The sequence below is a fragment of the Schistocerca serialis genome, unplaced genomic scaffold (assembly GCF_023864345.2).
Source record: "Schistocerca serialis cubense isolate TAMUIC-IGC-003099 unplaced genomic scaffold, iqSchSeri2.2 HiC_scaffold_1235, whole genome shotgun sequence".
Classification (NCBI taxonomy): Eukaryota; Metazoa; Arthropoda; class Insecta; order Orthoptera; family Acrididae; genus Schistocerca; species Schistocerca serialis.
Window position 1 is genome coordinate 460001 of NW_026047442.1, and position 12500 is coordinate 472500.

Below are 12500 nucleotides of genomic sequence, written 5' to 3' on the forward strand. Positions count from 1 at the left end.
GCAAGCGTGAGAAGAGCGCCGGCCACCATAGGTTGTCGAAGGCCCCTGAAATATCCACCATGATACCCAGAACATACTTCGCACTGGCCGAGTGGACAGTCCGAGACACCTCATTGATCGCATCCTGTGTGGAGCGACCCCTTCGGAATCCGAACTGCCGATCACTCATGCCATGCAAAGCCCTGTGGCTCAAGAGTCTGTCAGTGAGCAGCTTTTCAAAAGTTTTCCCCAACACGTCCAAGAGGCAAATTGGTCGATACGACTTGGGCGACTGTGGATCCTTGTCAGTACCCTTCTTGATGACCACCACTTCCGCAGTTTTCCACCTTCTTGGATACTCTCCCAGTTGCAAACATGTATTGTAGATTTTGGCTAGATCTGGAGCAAGCTGAGGAGCTAAGAACTGTAATATTTCTACTGGCACCCCATCTGGGCCGGGTGCCTTCCTCCTGGCAAAAGTATGGAGCGCTGCGACCACCTCCTCAGGCGAGAAAGGGTACACATATGCTTCATTTCTGTATGGCTCAAATAGTGCAGTCCGTATTGCCTGCTGCTCCACAGTGTCCTCCTCGACGACATCATCCGGCAACAAGACCTTCATCAGGACTCTTGCTGTTTCTTCCCATGTCGTTGTGCAATGTCCATCTTCCAACTGCAGAGTAGACAGCATTGTGGGAGCTCTGATTTTTTCCCTTACAAGTTTATATGGAACCCCCCAGGGGTCCAGTCCCAACTGCTCATTCACAAAGTTTTGCCACGACTGCCGTCTTGCCCGTTGCACGGAATCCTGGTATCTGGCCTTGAGGCGACGATAGATCCTTAGATGGTACTGTCTCTCTTCTTGTATGAAACTCCTCTGGTAGTTACTCCTCGCCCGTCTGACAGACCGCTTGAGCTCAGTCAGCTCGGGGGACCACGGAGTAGACTGTTTGCGAACAAACCTTGCCACCTGAGGAACAGACACAGCAATAGCCGCCACAACAGATGCAACCAATTCGTCCACCGCCTCGTCCACATTGTGTATCTCCGCGTCCGGTCCCAGCCCTGGAGGACGAAACACCTGTGCCAGCCGATTCCAGTTCGTCTTTTGATAGTTATATCTCTCCACCCAGTCCCCAGGATCTTCTTCAGTCTCCTTATAGTAATCAAAAAATATACAATTATGATCACTGATTGTGAGATTACTCACAACTCTCCAATTTCTGACATGTGGTGCTGCGCTTTGAGTTGCAAGCGTAACATCTATGTTAGAAACAGCACCCGCTCTTCCTGAATAGGTAGGCGGGTTGCCAGGTTGATTTATAACGTCAAGCTGCATCTGCATTATAAGATTTTCCAGCTCAGCTCCCCGCTCATCCTGCTCAACACTAAACCACAATGGGGACTTTGCATTAGCGTCCATACACACAATAACCGGCTTTCCCTGCAACCTTCTTAAAATCCAGTCCAACTGATTAAGAAATCCAATAATGTGTTGTCTGAATTGGCAGTATACATTAACAAGGAATATCAGATGCGACATCAAATTAAGTTGGACCACAATTACATGATCATTACAGAATTGTGTAAGCACAGTTGTTTTAATACATTTGTTCAAAACAACAACCGCGCTCATGGGATTCTCCCCAGAGAACACCACTTGCGCGGTTGCAGGAAATCCAGGAATCCGACCAGCACAGGAGGCAGGTTCTTGAATTACTAATATATCTAGTAAATCGTCTTCCGCGATTTTTCTAAGCTCTTGCGTAACCAAATGGCTACGCATTGCATTAATTTGCAGTACTTTAAAACACCCCATCAACCAGGGGGATAAAAAACTTGCAGGCGGCTGGCGGGCCATGGCTTCGAAAGGTCTACCACATTTCTACCGTACATCTTTACCATGTCTTTGTATATTTTCTCGAGATCAAATTTACGGCCACGCCGGGCAAACACCTGCTGCACCAACTCCTTTAAATCATCCGGTTGCGACGGAAGATTTGCCGCATGCAAACTTATGCAATCCACGTCCTCCAAGGCTGGATACGTGATATCTTTACCATTACTATGTCCTGTCCTCACAAGCTGCCTCAGTGCAGTTGTTAACAATACCGGCTCCTCGAGCCTGTTTAGACGCAACTTGCGTTCAAAGTCATCATACACCCCTCCTGGACCAACTGCATTGTAAGAAGTACCTTCACCATTCAACTTTACATTATTTACAGTATTCAACTTTACATTATTTACAGTATCCTCATCTAAACAACTACTACCACCACCACCACTAGTATCTTCAGTAGGGACTTTGCTCACATCTTCTTGGTTCGATATCCGCAAATCTTGCTTCACAGGCTCCTTCAACTTGGTACTCGACAGTCGACTAGTTAGCCGACCGACTGCTGTCTCCAAGTCGACATCCGTCTGGATGCCGACGTCAACCATCGATCCTCCAGTGATGTCCCGCACCTCTTCCGGGTTGTACAGCGAACCTGTGGACAAAGCTTTACTTATTAGCTTACCCCGTTCCGCGTCCCTTTTCATTTTACTTGGTGATTTCTTTTTCGGCGCCTTAAGGGTCGCCATAGTCAGTCCTTTGTATTATTCTATCGAGGAACATCCGGTAGGTGGGGCAGTCTTTCGGTCCACCACACTTTCTCCCCCTCTTTTTGCACGGTATACAAACGGGGGCTTTGTCCTTGTTAGGGCAGGCCCTTCTTTCATGACCCGCCTGCCCACAGTGGGCACACAAGGCATGTTCTTCGTGACAGTACTTGTTTGTGTGATTTAGATCTTGACATTTGGTGCACCGCGGCACCGCCAAATAGTCCTTTATGTTTAATGCCGAATAACCGACATATAGTCTGCCTATTCTAGTGAGAGGTTTCCATAATTCAGGTGAGACCTCCACTACGTGATGCACTGTAACTTTTTCTCTAGGTCCAACTTTAAATCTTAATCTAAACTGGGTATCAAACTCTTCCCTCGTCATTGTCGCGTCAAAATTCTGTACATATATTGCATCCATCAAGCTGTCGGCATTCATATATGATGGAACATCATAAAGGCACATCAAAGGCCTTCGCCTCCGTGGCGGTTCGCACTTGACCTTGGCAGCCAGCTGAGAATTTGTCATGATCCGCAGGCTGTCCTCCGGAGTTGCCGTCTCCACAATCAGAACATTTTTCGCGGTTCTTACAGTGTTTATCTTTATTTTGTCCCGTTTTGGATCAATGCATTTTTCAAATGCGGTCTTAACTGCCCGGATGTCCTCCCCGTCTTTCGGCTTAATGAACACGGTTGGTACACTTTTCTTAATGTTTTCTTGAATGGTTTCTTTTGCCGTCGGTGCCTTAACCACAGGGGTACTCGCAACCGCGGCATATGATTTTACAACTGGTGGCTGATTCCTAAGACGTTCGTTTTCTTTCTGTAATTCAATCAGTCTACCTTCTAATTGGGAATGGGCCATCGCCCACCTGGCAACACAATCCCGAATATTATTAATCGCCACGTTACTGATCTTTCCGTTCTTCACACTGGAATCTAGTAAAGTCAAAAAACGAGCATGACGCTCGGCTACAGAAAAATCTTCGTCGCGAACTGATTCGACCTCGAGCGCATGATCACTCTCCACTAGTTCGGCCATATTGACAGATGAAGAGTGAAAAAATGAAGGCCCGTCTCTTTCCCCGGACCGGCCTCTCTGGCATGGGGGGAGGCTAAGTGCAGCTCGCTCACCGGTCCCGCCCCTTGACCAAGAGCTTTCAACAACTGAGCTGCTAGGTTTAGCGCGCCGTGGGAACAGCGCACTAGTCCTCTTCGAATGCTGCATCATCGAAGTTTTCTCCCGCTCCCTTACCGGCGAATGCCACCCACATTCCGGGAGAGCGGATTCACCCTCCGTCCTTCGCCCCCTACTAGGCCGAGTTCCCACCAGAAGGCTAAAGACCCGGTCCTACTCAGGTGCCGGGCCGGTCCCCCAGACTTTCGGGGGTCTGGACCCATCTAACCTGACCGGGGACGTGTCACCACGCCCCGGCTTGGCGGATCATGCCCCGGAATTCCAGGGGCAAGGCGGGTGACCTTCGCCGACTTGGGCCAGGATCCCGCCGCGACAAATGCAGCATCCGGAACCGGCGTACAAGATGTTCAGCACGCCGTCGCACCCCTGCCCTTTGGTCGCCCGAAGGCTTAACAGCTGCACCGCGAGAAGGCGGGCAGGGGCACTTGGGAAGGAGAGGCTAAGATGTTCGAGACGCATCCTTCCCCCGCTGCCTATTTCCAACCGCGAGCCCACAAAAATCGGGGCACACAGCATGAGACAGCCGCAGCTAGTAGATAGGGACAGTATCATACATGGCAGCTCTGGGATGGGTTTCCCCTTTCCAGAGGTGGAATATCATCAGGGATCCCTGAGCTACTGCTCATCCTCCCTTCAAGTCCACCCCCACGTGTCCACTACCCAACTCCACCACGACAAAGGGAACCAGCTTGCAAAAACTACCCCCATTTTTTTGGGGGAATGGACCTTCCATTTGAAGAGCGCCTTTAGCCACCCTTTGGGGTGCCCACGGGGAACCACGTGGAGGCGGCGCCGCCACTGCTGACGGCGACCCTTTCGTCAGCAGTATAGCATCCACTTACAGCATGTTCGTATATATGAGGGGACCCAGGGGGACAACCTGTAGTTCCCAGGCTGGCGAGGCCCACATGCTGTCGATCACCAGTTTCCTGGGATCTTAGCCATTTTCTGACCATACAGGTGGTCATCTAACCCTCCGACATACCCTACTTGCCACTGGTGTCCCAGGATCCATGTAGAGGTATCATTGGTGGTTTTTTTGAGAGGCAGCTCTTCACCCCTCCACTCTCAGCCATGGTCCTCCAAGTGTCCAAGAATTTAGGGCTGTTTCGGAATCATTGGGTCTCGAAACTTTTGTTGTTCCCATAGGCTGAGATTAGCTTCCTTCGGTCGCTTCCTGATTTTTCTGGAGTAAATCGTGATACTTACTCTGTGTTATGCAGTATCCTCGCAACTTCCCGAATATCGAAAGCTTCCTCTGCGAATTCCTTTATCGCTAAGTAGCTTTCTTTTGTCCGTAATAGATTTTCCTTTGACCTGATGGATTCAGGTCCCATTACCCCCATAAGCTGTTCTCTGGGTTCGTTGTATAGTGTGCAGGTGTAGACTATGTGATTTGAGTCTTCTTCCTCGCCACATGTGCATCTGCCATTGTCTTCTATTCCCAGCTCATATATTTTCTTTTTCAGACCGTGGCCTGTCAGAAGACATGTCAGGGAGTATGGTGGAACCAAGCCCCCACGCCAGCCTGTCTGCCATAGTTCCACATTTGGTACCCAGCTAAAAGTTTCCCTGCCATTCTGTGTCCTGTTCCACCTTTCCTGCCACTCTTCCTGCAACATACAGTTTATATGTTTGTTAGCAATAGATCTAGGGTTTTGCCCCATGACAGCTCTTGGAACCTGGAACCCAGCAACCGAGCCAGCCATTCCATGTTTGGTATGGTATAGCAAGGCTGCTTTGACTATCTCCAGATCAAGTGGCATACACCCTGTGAGTACTTGGAGAGCATCAGTTGACACAGTCCGGCAGGCTCTGGTCATCTGTAAAAGAAATGGTCGTTGGATTGAGTCTAGTATGCGTTTGACATACCGGTGCTTCGTCCGATCTGCCCACGCTGCTGCACCATACCTGCAAACAGAGAGACAGAGACCTTGGTATATTAGTTTTAGTGATTTCTTTTGCAGACCCCACTCTGTTCTGGTCACCCTCAGGAGTGTACCTGAGACTTCACCCAGCTTCTTCTGAATGTTCCTCACATGAGGTGTGAACCACAGTCTTTCGTCAAGGGTTATTCCCAGATAAGTGAACTCTTGGACAAACTTTATATTCTTGCCCTCAAATGGTATGGTAGGCGGTCTGTGCCTATCGAAAGTGCCCCTGATGGTCATGGCGACTGTTTTGTGATGGGATATTGCAAGCTTGTTCTGTCTCGTCCACCTGCTGACTTCGCCTAATGCTGTTTTTGCTCGTTCCTCTATTTGCTTCCTACTTTGCCCCTTAATTATGATTGCCAGGTCGTCTGCGTAGGCCACCTTTGCCCACTGCTCGCCCTCCCTCTCGACAACCATCTCGTCAAAGACGAGGTTCCAGAGGAATGGGCCACAAATGGAGCCTTGTGGACAACCCTTTGTGACCCATTTCTCCACGACACCAGCCTTGCTGCTCACCATCACCTTTCGGTTCCTAAAATAATCTCCCATCAGGTCGTACAGGTTTCGTGGGCATTGGATTTGTCTTAGTCGCCTCATAACGCTGGGCCACCATAGGTTATCAAAGGCGCCTGCTATATCTACAAACACTACAACAACGTACCTCTCCTCACATTGTACGTGGCTTAGTACTTGCCTAATGGCCATCTCTGTTGATGCACCTTTCCTGAAGCCAAACTGATTTGGGGCCTTCAGGTCCGATTCCTCATATCGTTTCTCAAGACGATTTACAATAAGCCGTTCTAGGACTTTCCCTAGGATGGGGAGAAGGCATATTGGGCGGTATGATTTTGGCTCATCCCTTGGTTTGTCCTCCGATTTGAGAAGTATGCACACTCTTCCTTTCTTCCATGTTTCTGGGACTCTCCTTTCCCGTAGACAGGTGTTGTATATCTCTGAAAGGAGGTGAGGGCTGGTATGCCATACTCTTTTGATCACTGCATCATCAATGCCATCAGGACCTGTTGCTCTTCCTGGTTTGCAGGCCTTAATAGCAGCGCCTATTTCCTCAGTTGTAAAGTCTGGATCCAGCTCCACATTGTTGTAACTCTCGTTTTCGAGTTTCACAACTAGCTGATCTTCAGTATCCTGATCCGCATCGTCGTCAGGTAAGAGGGTTTGGAGCAGTGATTTTATAGTCTCTTCCCATGTCATGGTAAGAGTCTGGTTCCCAGTATTAATGTTGCTAATTACATTCTCTGTGCCGTATTTAGGCTGGAGTACCCTTCTCGTTATGGCCCATGGATCGTTTTTGTCACAGTCAGAGACCCACTTCTGCCATGTCTCTTCTTTCGCCTTGGCTATTTCCTTGTTGAACCTGTTTTTAATTTTGTTGTAGTTGCTCTTTGCAGCTACCAGAGCAGTTTCGTTTCCGCTTTTGCGTGTGTGTTGTAGTAATCGCCGTGCAGACATGGTATCCCGCCGCAGGTTTGCTAGTTTTGTGTTCCACCATGGTACTGGATTTTGCACCTGTCTCTTCCTTCTCATTGATTTTTTACAGCTCTCATAGACTGCCACCTGCAGTCTGTTTACCTTTTCGTTGACTCCCTCCTGTGGATTTTGTAGCCAGTTCTCTGTGGCACTAATGAGCTGTCTATCAAAAATGGACCACTTTGCACAGCTTGTATTGTAATTTGGGAGTTCTTCTTTTGCCCTCATTCTTTGGGGTACTCTGGCCTCATAAGTGATCGCCCTGTGGTCACTTGATGTCCATTCCTCATGGACCATCCACCTACACAGCATTCTGGCAGCTAAGGGTGTACATATAGTAACATCGATATTACTCTCCCCATTGGGCCCACTGAAAGTAGTTAGCTGCGATCTCTCATTTATGACCAGAAGACCATGTTGAGAGATAAAGTCCTCCAACTTTCTGCCTGCCTCGTCTGTTGTTTGGCTGTGCCAGACTGGTGAGTTGGCATTTGTATCAGCTCCTATGACTATTGCTTTCCCACTCAGTTTGTCCAGGATGACCTCCAGTTCTTGGAGGAACTGATCTATAGGTGAACCATATTGGCAGTAGAGGCTAACTACGTAAATCTCGCCAAAATTCCCACTTACACTAGCAACAGCCATGTGCTTGTTACAGAAATTTGTGAGCTGCATTGCTGTTAGTGTCTGCGACCTAGCTGCTATAGCTGCCTTTGTCGCTCCATCTTTGGCGCTATACATGAGCTGGTAATTTGGGGGATAGCCTACTACTTTTTTGTTTATACAGTAGGGTTCCTGTATCAACAGCACATCCACATTCTCCTCATTTACCCTCTGTGCCAGTTGATCAGGGACTACTTTTGCCCTTTGCCCATTTATTTGGAGAATCCTTATGACATTGTTCTGTGTGCCAGTCCCTTGTCTTCTTCCAGTTCGCAGAACTGAATCGTCCCTACTGGCCATAATCAGTTCTGTAGGTTATTATGGCCTTGACTCTGTTATATTCTGGGCAGGATTTCTCTGTTACGGCATGGTTGTGTGGCTTCTTAGCACGCTTGCAGTTTGCACAGTGTGCTTGCTGATCTTTCGTTGGGCAGTCCTTGTAGGTGTGTCAGATGCTGCGCAGTGACCACAGGTGTTTTCTGCACTCGTGCACTTTTCAGCTGTGTGTCCATGTCCCTGGCATTTAAAACACCTGTTTATGTTGTTGTAGTTTCTCACTTTGTGTGAGGTACAATTTATGTAGACACGGCCCTGCTGTGTTAGCTTATTCCAGATCTCTGGTGTTGTCTCCAAAACCAAGTTTACATCTTCCCGTTCCTTTGGGCCAGTCTTGAACAGCACCTTGATGCCATCCATAACTTCTTCCTGAGACGTGTTGAGCCTGGAGAGGTTTCTTTCAAACAGCTCAGTTTTCAGCTCCTCTTCTGTTGTCTGTCTTGGGACGTCGAAAATGATTACTTTTGGATTTCTTTTCTTTGGATCTGATATAGCAATTCCGGACTGAGCTATGTCTCCACACTTCCTTATTTTTTCTGCATCCTGATCGTTTGGGACCTCAAGAACAATGCCTTTGTCTTTTACTGCCTTACATTTTGAGATCCTTACATCTTTTAGTGAAGTGGCGATTAGCGTCCTTACTGTTTCTTGAAGTTCTTTGTCCGTTTTCTGAGCTCCCTCTGCTGGTTTGATCATGAGAACTTTTGGTTGCTGGGTCTTCCTGGGATCGTTTTTTGGTATGGATGGTTGTGCCGCTGCCTTGCTGGCATAGCTCTCGACTTTTACAGGAGATGTATTTAGAGTAGCCTTGACACATCTCAGCTCTGTTGTGAGCTCTAGAATATCCATTTCATATTTCTTCAGTATCTGCTCGTATACTGACAGTTTCCCTAGTATGAATTTCTTCTGGGCATTGTTTATCTTGTTGTTCTCGTTAAACAGAAACGCCTCCATCTCTTCTCTTATGTTTGTCATTGCTTGTAGGTCAGTACATGTCTTAGCTCCTTCCTTGTCACTTGGATTCATGGAATTTCGGCCCACTTCCTTTCCTATATCTACATTTTCTTTACTGGGCCCCATTTTGGGGCGGCTTTTCAGAGCTCTTCTCTTCCTTAGGGCTTAGACTTCCACCTGTGATGAGAACACTTCAGGGAACAGAAAACTTCTATGGCAAGTTTGCTCTAGGTGCCAGCCACTATCCTCTTCCACCTTCACACATTTACATGATATTTCTTATGTAACTAGAGTTCTATAACCTAAAATAAAAAAAAAAAAAAAAAGAAAGTAGAGTTACTAACCTAATAATAACATGAGAAGTATAAGGGCCCTATGTAACCTACGATGCTAAACACCAAGGAGTCTATTTCCTATCGTCGACGTTCATGCAGAGCTGACAGCTACACAGTACATACGACTTAACTTCTCTGAAAGTATTTCCTAACCTAGCATGGACTAAACAATAAGACACACATATTGGGAGAGGGAGAAATACAAACTACAGACAAAATGATAACAACGAAGGTGCTGTCACAGCACACGATTTATCTTTTCAGTTCCATTTCCTAACCTAACACACATTTACACAATATTAAACACCTGCTCAGCCTGATCGATTTCCTTCCATCGATGTTCTTGCATGAGAGCTGTCACTGCACTCGATTTTTCTTTCAGTTTACTATCCTAACCTAACACATAGTTACACAGTTTCATAATTACAGACACATGTTGCACGCGATCTTTCTCATGTTGATAGTGTTTTACCCTAACAGACAGCAGAGGATGTAGGGACAGGCTATAATTTTACCACCTGCAGGAAATGTGAGGGCAGACTATAACACGTCAACAGAAAGGCTGGTATCATTGGTGACTGCCGAGCGAGAGGGTCAGTTCTGCAATAAGAGCCCTACTCATTGAAGAAATGAGAAACGTGGAGGAACAGAGAGCACTTCACTAACTACAGCTTTCGAGTTTCGGCGATGTGACTTCCGATTACGAAAGAAGAATGACAATAGCTGCTATACTATGGTCGGAGAACAAGGCATTTTACACTCCATCTGCCAGGAGATGAACCATATAGCACTCGCCTTGTCTTGAGTTTCCCCTAGAAACCGTCGCTAAGCCACTGCTAACAGATTTCTTCGCGCAGTGTGCCGCGCACTACAGGTCGCCCGCGCGTGTGCGCAGGCCGTAAGGAAATACTGCTCCACTGCTATATTATGACAGAAGGACCACTATTTCTCTACGTCAACCGATAGAGGATGAAAAGGCGTACGGGAACACGTGTTTGATAGTTTCCTACAGGCAGGATTTGGCCGCAGAAATCTGCAGTTCCCGTCACCATTCGGTCGTTTCGGTATCTTTGCTTGCAATGGCAGTACTATTGAACTCACAAGGAAAAACGTGCTTCCCTCTACATCACTGGATAGCACGATACATGGAGAACACTATCACATGCGTACAATCCTGCTACCGAAAGCCGTCACGTGGATGCAAGCGGATTACTACAGAAAACGCAGTGTGCGCGCGGTCCGACACGTGGCCGCTCCGATGTCGTCACTTACAGTGCCTATAGCTCCTAAACACACAAAAGAATGTACACTTCCCTGTTCATATTTGGATAGAGAAACACATGGGGAACAGCAGTGCATGCGTTCAAAACAGCTATCAGCTACCGTCAGGCGGATGCAAACGGATTACTGCATAGGCGCGGAAGAAAGACGACGCGTGTGCGCGCCCATAGGAAAAATCAATTTAATAGCTCTATTCTAAAAGGTACGCCACAATTTCTCTATGTCGTCAGATAGAGTACAAGAACGTCTATCAATCGGTGGTGTTGAACTTTTCCGAACACCCCCTCTTTGGATGATTATCGGCAACTTCCGGTCGCCACGTGGTTACCACGCGTTCTTCGGTTTGATTGCCTGTATCTTTTAAACTATCAATGGAAAACCCACTTGTTTACACACTGTCCGCTGGAGGAAGACCTGGAGAACACAGCCGTGTACTTGAAAGCTAGATAACGACTGAAGCTACGCGGATGGAAACGGATTTCTAAAAGCACGTGGTGCACGCGGAGATGCGCGCGAGACAAAGGGCAACACACGACCACCAAAACAACACTTTCCAGGCACAGTGGGTCACTTTACTGCACATTTACAGATGAAATATATTTACTGCACCTGTCCAGTACCACTGAAGTGGCAAGAATTCACGAGTTTGTGGTAAGTCATGGCTTTACGAAAACATCGGTTTTTTCGAAAAATTGGACACAAATACCTTTTCGAGGACCCAGGAGATGCGCCAGCACGTCCCACGGTGTAGTCTGCGTCGGTGAAGCACTTCACATACACCACAACTTCCGTAACTAAGACGACACAGCGCTAAATTTCCAATTTCGAATACGTCACCATAACACAAAAACGGTTCGACCGAGGGCAAAGATTTTCCTACACAGGTTGTAATGTCACAACACGAAACTCTGTGCCAAAATTCACAATAATCGCACTCGATTTACCCACCCAAAATGCCGAAAGAACGGGAGCGCACGCGACGCTCGACCGCGCGCGACGATAGGGACAGCGGGAATCTCGTTAATCCATTCATGCGCGTCACTAATTAGATGACGAGGCATTTGGCTACCTTAAGAGAGTCATAGTTACTCCCGCCGTTTACCCGCGCTTGCTTGAATTTCTTCACGTTGACATTCAGAGCACTGGGCAGAAATCACATTGCGTCAACACCCGCTAGGGCCATCGCAATGCTTTGTTTTAATTAGACAGTCGGATTCCCCCAGTCCGTGCCAGTTCTGAGTTGATCGTTGAATGGCGGCCGAAGAGAATCCGCGCACCCGCGCGCCCCCGGAGGAGCACGCTAAGGCGGACGCGGCCTCGCAGCAAGGAAGATCCGTGGGAGGCCAAGGCACGGGACCGAGCTCGGATCCTGCACGCAGGTTGAAGCACCGGGGCGCGAACGCCGCGCAGGCGCGCGCATCCTGCACCGCCGGCCAGCACGAGGCCGACCAACGGCGAGAGCAGACCACGCCCGCGCTAAACGCCCGCACTTACCGGCACCCCTACGGCACTCACCTCGCCCAGGCCCGGCACGTTAGCGCTGACCCACTTCCCGACCAAGCCCGACACGCCCCGATCCTCAGAGCCAATCCTTATCCCGAAGTTACGGATCCAATTTGCCGACTTCCCTTACCTACATTATTCTATCGACTAGAGGCTCTTCACCTTGGAGACCTGCTGCGGATATGGGTACGAACCGGCGCGACACCTCCACGTGGCCCTCTCCCG

The 12500-nt window shown here is 48.3% G+C and overlaps 1 protein-coding gene and 1 pseudogene across 1 annotated transcript; both read right to left on the minus strand.

Annotated features, from left to right (window-relative positions):
* Positions 1-1797: 1797 nt before the first annotated feature.
* LOC126436318 (uncharacterized) lies at positions 1798-6132 on the minus strand. The gene is made up of 3 exons (XM_050090468.1): positions 5784-6132; positions 5654-5692; positions 1798-2468 (listed from the first exon to the last, which is right to left on the minus strand). The coding sequence occupies exons 1-3, from the start codon at positions 6130-6132 to the stop codon at positions 1798-1800; spliced, it is 1059 nt and encodes a 352-aa protein (XP_049946425.1).
* Positions 6133-11751: 5619 nt separating this feature from the next.
* The window catches only part of LOC126436374 (large subunit ribosomal RNA), a 2974-nt pseudogene continuing 2225 nt past the window's right edge, over positions 11752-12500 (minus strand).

Coding starts and splice junctions, on each gene's coding strand:
- LOC126436318 (XM_050090468.1), bottom strand. CDS start 6,132: ATGGTTGTCGAGAGGGAGGGCGAGCAGTGGGCAAAGGTGGCCTACGCA. Junction 5,693..5,783: donor GAAGCTGGGTGAAGTCTCAG/GTACACTCCTGA, acceptor CTCTGTTTGCAG/GTATGGTGCAGCAGCGTGGG. Junction 2,469..5,653: donor GCAGATCGGACGAAGCACCG/GTATGTCAAACG, acceptor CTTTGTCCACAG/GTTCGCTGTACAACCCGGAA.